Source organism: Zeus faber, assembly GCF_960531495.2.
Source record: "Zeus faber genome assembly, chromosome: 11".
Lineage (NCBI taxonomy): Eukaryota > Metazoa > Chordata > Actinopteri > Zeiformes > Zeidae > Zeus > Zeus faber.
In genome coordinates, this window is record NC_137205.1 from 29,123,766 (window position 1) to 29,131,265 (window position 7,500).

The 7,500-nt window shown below is 49.8% G+C and overlaps 1 protein-coding gene across 2 annotated transcripts in view; it reads right to left on the reverse strand.

Annotated features, from left to right (window-relative positions):
- prkcab (protein kinase C, alpha, b) overlaps positions 1 to 7,500 on the reverse strand; it is a gene marked incomplete at both ends in the record, with an annotated part of 139,348 nt that overhangs the window by 16,514 nt on the left and 115,334 nt on the right. For both annotated transcript variants that reach the window (XM_080009514.1, XM_080009513.1), the window contains 2 exons: positions 3,390 to 3,483; positions 7,314 to 7,448. In XM_080009514.1, the coding sequence (XP_079865640.1) occupies positions 3,390 to 3,483; positions 7,314 to 7,448 (229 nt within the window). The remainder of the gene's footprint in view (positions 1 to 3,389; positions 3,484 to 7,313; positions 7,449 to 7,500) is intronic.

Below are 7,500 nucleotides of genomic sequence, written 5' to 3' on the forward strand. Positions count from 1 at the left end.
CTGGGGTAGAGAGTTACGAGCCTCTACACGACCACTCAGCTGATCCCAGAGGTTTTCTATGGGATTCAGGTCTGGAGAAAGCGCAGGCCACTCCATTACAGGTACACCAGTCTCCAGCAGCCGTTCCCTAATGATGCCACCTCCATGAGCCGGAGCATTGTCATCCATGAAGATGAAATGAGGCCTGTGTTGTTCATGCAGGGGCACAATGACTGGATTAATGATGTTATTCAGGTAGTATGGCCTTGTCACTGTACCATTCACAAAGTATACGGCAGTTCTGTATTGACTAGACACACCTGCCCACACTGTAACACCACCACCACCAAAGGCTCGTCTGCTGACAACAGTGGCTGATGCATAGCGCTCTCCTTGACGTCGCCAACATCGTTGGCGGCCATCATTCCTGCTCAACGTGAATCGACTTTCATCAGAGAACAGCACTGAGGCCACTGGTCCCTCGTCCAGTGTAAATGCTCCCTGGCCCCTGCAAGACGATGATGCCTGTCTGTGACTCTTCCAGTCTCTGTATCTGTCACGATGACACTCTGTGACGCTCTAAGCTCAGTGGCCACTTCCCTCTGACAACATCCTGTTTGAAGCCTCACAAGGCGAGGTGCTGTTGATCAGTTGTTAGGTGTGGTCTTGGTCTCATGATGTCAAATGTGAACAGCATGATGAAGAGGACTTTAAATACTAATTCTAAATGAACCAGGAAATGTATTGGTCGATTCATGGATCAAACACCTGTTGTGAATTTTGCCGTTCAGCTCCTTGTTAGAGAACAGAAAGTTGTGCAAAAAGTACTGAAACACTGAACAGTTGGACGTGTGCATTCAAAAGTTTAGAGAAGGTCAAATTAAGTTCACCTGTAAAGGTTATAGTGCATTTTAGGTTCATCCCGAAATTTCACCCGAAAGCCGAATATCCCTAAATTTTTGTGAGTAGCGTATATATGATATCGTTTGTTTTACGTGGCCACCTACTGGTTGGGATCAGCGCAACGTGTGCAGGGAGGACCCTGATGTAGGTTTGTACGTTTAGTGGCCTCTACATCACAAACAAAGGCTAAACCGCGCCTTCATTACATCTTTTCACCATCGAGACGCGCCCTCTCCCCTCCTCGCCCACTTCTTGGCACTTTTCAATCTAGATTAAGTAAAAAAGATAAATAAATAAAAAAATATAAAAAAATAAAAAATAAAAAAAGAAGAGAATTTGACGATTCAGGGATATTTCTGGATCCGCTGTTGCCGGGCAGACAGACGTAGCGGGCGGGAAAGGGTTAGAAAAGCTGGTCCCCCCCGTCGACCGGCGGGTTCGGAGGAGTGGGGACCAGATGAACCGGGATCCACTGTGTTCACATTTTGGACTTGTCTGGCGAGCCGTCGTTTCACCGCATCTGGGAACGCATGGTTTTCCGAAAGGTCGAATGACAAAACTGAACTGAGCGCGCGCGCGCACACACACACACACACACACACACACACAAAAAAACCCAATAATAATTCTGAATCAACCCTCTTCTCTCTTTCTTTTTCCTTTAAAAAAAAAACAAAAAAAAAAAAAAACAATCTGATAGTGACGTGAATCTGCGTCCGACCCTGGTTTCCACGGCAACGGACGCAGACGGGAGCCTCTCGGGAAGCTCAAAGGCGGAATTTATGATGAAACAAAATGGAAGAAATGAAAAACGTCAAAAACAACACGTTGCCTTGGATCCCCGAACCAGGTGTTTGTGGTGGATGGTGGAGCGTGCAGCTGCACATGCTCCACCTCCCAACTCGGCGAGGCCCCTCCAGTGACGGCGCCTCATTACGGTGTAAGCAGGCTGTTAGTGCAGGAATACCCCAGTTTTTGGGGGGGAAAGTCGCTTTTTTTGTTTGTCCAGAAAAAGTTGATTTCAGTTTCCTTCCCGTGCCGCCGTGGAAGGATTACCCCACGGGTCAACCGGGCACATGCCCAGGAGCCCCAGAGCTCAGGGGGGCCCCTAAGCCTGATGCATGATGATGCTGTCACTAACCTCCCATTTAGGGCTGAGGGCTCTCATGTAAAGTCACGGTTCATGAAGAGCCCAAAAGGTTGTTTTCCACTCCCGATCTGTGGCAATGGGGCCCCTGAGCCGCATCACCAGCAACGGCCCCCCCGACCGGCAATCTTCTCAATCGCCGAGGCATCGGACCCCCGAAGCCTCGGTGAACGAGAAGGCCAGAGTTCTGGCCCCCCGCACGCCCGTCCAAAATGTTCGCCGCCACCTCCGCCCCTGTGGATGGTGCTAACCAGCTCTGCACGGAAACAGGCGGAAAGAGAGAGAACCCCAAAAGTGTGATCCCGTCATCCCCCTCAGGGAAGCCTCAGTCCAACTGGGAAAGGAGAATTTGGATGTAGAAGGCGTCGTCTGCTGTGTGTGTGTGTGTGTGTGTGTGTGTGTGTGTGTGTGTGTGTTTGTGTTTTGCACGGAGGTGGAGTTAAATTGGACGTGAACACAGAACAGAGCAGCGGGGAAAGTGCAGCTCAGGTCGCCCTCAATGTCCCACCGTCCCCACCGTGGAGCGCCCCCTACAGACCCTCGCAGAGAGGGAGGGGCAATCTCAACTCCATTTAATCACACTTCCCTTTGGGGATTAATAAAAAATCTCTATCATCATCTTTATCTTTATCTTTACTCGTCATTGCCGCTGCACTGGAATTTTCCCTCTGGGGATTCATAAAGAACCTTGATCTTATTATCTGATCTGACTCCTTCAGTGTTGAGGACTGCCAGGCTTGTCATCATCACGTTGACCACCAGGGGGCGGAGGTGGCCCTCGAAGAACAGCGCTGAGGAGGACGGAGCGTGCAGGGTGCAAGTGACATAAACAGTTCATATTCATCATGGGGCGGCTGTTAACAAAAGGGATGGAAGCCATTAATCATTTTTTATTTGGGTTTTTAATCGGCTGCTCTTAGACGGGGGCCCGTCGAGCTCGCCTGAGGATGCGTCTGCGTTTAAGTCCCGAGTCCCATCCAGGGAAACGCTTCGGCCCCCAAATGAAAGGAAGAGAATTCCTCCATGACGGACAGCGCGAAAGAACGCTACGGCCGCGGCCCAAGCGGGGTTGCCATGGTGACACGGCGGCGGGACGCGTTGCCTTTGTTTCAGGAAGTCCACATGCACCGATAATTATGGAGAGACGATGGGCCCGCGACATGTAGGCGGAGGGAGAGAGAGAGGGAGAGAGAGAGAGGGTGAGAGATGGAGAGAGAGAGAGAGACAGAGATGGGGAGAGATGGAGACGCAGGGAGAGAGAGAGAGAGAGAGAGAGAGAGAGAGAGAGACAGCGAGGGGGAGAGAGGGGGAGAGGTGAAGATGAACCCTCCTGGGTCCACAGGCTCTGCCGTTGACTCACCTCAAACTTCTGCCGGAGCTCCAGGTTGACGTCGTCCATCTCGGGGATGGGAACGTTGTAGTACTCACCCTCCTCCTGGTTCAACATCTTATACCTGAGAGAGAGACAGGGGGAGAGAGAGAGACAGGTACACGGACTCTGAATGGGTTCATCATCATGAGTGGATCATCTGAACAGTCAACATGTTCATTTGTCACTTCCTGTGTTGATTTTATTGATTGACCATCTGTGATTTTGCATACATCCACCCATCCATCCATCCATCCATCCATCTATCCACCAACTAACTCTCCATCTATCCACTGTCTACTGTTCCAACACTGTAAGTAATAATAAATCACTTCAACCTAAAAAAGTTACCAAATATGAAGTGACCCTTCCGTTCTAATTTAATGTCTAAAACTTCTGAAAGTAGGTTATTCAGTGTTTTGAACAGATAGCACACAGTATCTAAGCTGTGGCACGTATTCTGCCACCACCAAGCCCGCTCAATCGCTGATGTTGCCGTTAATTTCCAGAGAGCTTTGTTTTACACGTTTATTTGTTTCCAAACCAGCGAGTGAGAATATGTGCGTGAGAAAACACCGCACGCTCTCCTTTGAACGAGGCTCAATGATCCTCCCGGATGGAACTATTTTATTTATGACAAAAGCCTGAAAACGCTGCGCAGTGAAGTGCAGTTATTGAGCTGGTGAAGCCACATCATGCAGCGTGTCCGGCCGAAAGGGTGGGGTCCATGATGTGAAACGAGTCGAATCAAGTTCAAGGAAATTTAAGAAATACTGCAAGAATTTGGGGGGCACAACTTGTGGAAATGCTGCGTACGTACAGTGACTTCCATTCCTACGCTGAAACAGCTTAAAGCAGAGTGAGCTCCAGTGTTTACAGTCTGTCTCCCTGCACAGCTCTGTTCACCGTCAGCTCCATCTTGGGACAGTGTGTGTCCTCTAATGTACACATCCTGCTCCACTGCACACACACACAACATGCACACACACACGGAACATGCGCACACACACACACACACACATACACACACACACACACAGACACACACACACACACACAGAACGTGCACACGCACACACAGAACCTGCACGCACACACACACATACACACACACACAATGCGCACACACACACACACACACACACACACACACACACACACACACAGACACACACACACACACACAGAACGTGCACACGCACACACAGAACCTGCACGCACACACACACATACACACACACACAATGTGCACATACACACACACACACACACACACACAGAACCTGCACACACACAGAAACACACACTGAACGTGCACATGCACACACAGAACATGCACACACACACACACACACACACACACACACACACACACACACACACACACACACACAAACACACACACACACACACACACAACCTGCACACGCACACACAGAATGTGCACACACACACACACACACTCACGGAACCTGCACACGCACACACAGAACCTGCACGCACACACACACACACACACACACACACACAAAACATGCACACAAATACACTCAGAACACACACACACACACACACACACACACACACACACAACATGCACACGCACACACCGTCTCTCACGCAGACACATTATTTACAAGGCGCTGGTCTGCCTCCCGGTGCCAGCAGCAGCCGCTCGCCAGCGCCCGGAGGCACCGGGAGGCAGAGCAGCGCTGACAGCAGACACGCCGACACGGGGCCGCTAAAAGGGTCCAGCGCGTGTGAGCGCCTCCCAGAGCGCCGCGCTCGTCAGCCGCGGGACGCGGGGACGGGCGGAGGGAAGCCGTGGTTGTCAGCGTGAAGGGGAGCGGCGCCGTCAGGTCGGTTTTTTAATTATTCATGTACAATCCTGGGCTCATGGTGGAGATGGTTCGAAATAAAACAAACTAAAATAAAAAAAAATTCAACTTTTTTTGACAGGAAAATGGGGGAACGGTGGCGGCCCCTCTGCCACGCCCCTTAGCAGGCTGCTGGTCAGTCACTCAGTTGCTACTGTCAAGTGTCTCACATCTTTATCTGAAATGAAATCAAAAACACACCCCGTCCATTTCCTAAGAGACAGCGTCGTGCCACTGTCTTCTCGAGGCTGTAACTCGAAGTCAAAAAGGAAAGATAATCACTTTAAAATCAAGTTGCTGCACATTAGATCCCTGGGTGTGGCCACGGGTCAGCCGTCTTGCTTTAACGAATCCCTCCGCGGGAAATGAGCTCTCTGCATCTTCCATCCCAGCGTCTGACACGACCGGGAGGAGCCGGGGACCGAAGCGGCAACGCCCTCGATTTACTCCTGAGCTTTCCGTCGACCGCCTCCGATGAGGAAATGCAACCGCCAGGCGAGCCAGGGCTCCCCACGGAGTTCAAGCGGTGCCAAGAGCCCCCGACAGGAGTCAGCGTCGAGTAAAGACGGCGGTGACGCCCTGTTCGCCTGGTGGAGTAAGACCGAGGGCTTCCTCCACGTCAGGCTCTCGGTGTTGGGATGTGGGTCATTGCCACTCTACTCGAAAATGATTGAAATCAGTCGTTCTCAACCGCTTCTGTTTTATAAAATGATTCGGGTAAAGCTGGTCAACGTGCTTTAGAAGACCACCTTCAAAACTTCCTTTCAGAACTTTGTTTGGTTTCCTGGGTTTCCCGCCGGCGATCAATGAAGTGGTATCTCATGGAATGCTATCCCACGGCTTTCTTTTTGTTTTGTTTTTTTAACAGTTTCGGCGTAGTTTCTGGAGATGATCGGAATTTAAAATCTTTACCGATGGCAACGACACAAAATGTGAATATGTTTCCTGGAAAGAGAGGAATGAATATTGTTCCCTAAATGAGATTGAAGCGTCTTTTTTATCATAATTAAACCATCAAATAGATAGTTAGACAGATGGACGGACAGACAGACAGACAGATAGACAGACAGACAAATAGACAGATACATAGATAGATACATCGATTTACATTTACATTTAGTCATTTAGCAGACGCTTTTATCCAAAGCGACTTACAATTATTCAAACACCGACGGACGCAGCCATCAGGAGCAATTAGGGGTTAAGTGTCTTGCTCAAGGACACTACAGCATGCTAGCAGGAGGAGCCTGGGATCCAACCAGCAACCTTTAGATCACTAGACGACCAGCTCTACCTCCTGAGCTACCACCCCCAGATAGACAGACAGACAGACAGACAGACAGACAGACAGACAGACAGACAGACAGACAGATAGATAGATAGATAGATAGATAGATAGATAGATAGATAGATAGATAGATAGATAGACAGACAGATACACAGATAGATAGACAGACAGACAGACAGGTGGCCCTGTATGCACTTCCCCACTGTGAACACTAGGTGTCACCGTGGTGCATGTTCAGAGGAAGGACTGTGTGACACACCTGACAGGTGTGTGTGGCTTGGTGCTTCAGACCTTCTTCAGCTTCTTTCATCGCAGGGATCCAGACTTTCATAAAAGCAGCATCGCAGTTTTAAAGATCTTTGTTTTGTTTTTTGTTTGTTTGTTTGTTGGCACCCCAGCAGTGCACACACTGTAGGATTATTATTGTTCATCGTCATCACAACTATCTCACCAGTATCACCGGTGGAACGCTGCCATGAATGAAGTGTCAGTAAGTGGAGGCTGCGCGTTGTTCTCTGTCCTGCTGTGGCACAGCGAGAAAAGATGAGATTTCCACAAAGGAGTAAAGCTGAGGCCTCATGACAGGAAAAAACAGAGTGTGACTGATGAGTGACAGGCTGACACATTAACTGACTGGTTTACTGACTGACTGACTGACTGAATGATTAACTGACTGACTGATGAACTGGCTGGTTAACTGACAGACTGGCTAGGTGACTGACTGTATGACTGACTGGTTGACTGACTGACCATCCGCAGTTGGGGGATTTGATCAGCTCGGACACCCCGAACGACATGGAACCCATGAAGTCGTTCCTGGTGGTTCGATCCCAGTCCCACACCTCGATGGAGAGACGACGCTCCTTATCAGACACTTTCAGCTTACTGGGGGAGAGAGGGGGGAGACAGGGAGAGAAGGAGAGAGGGGGGAGAGAGG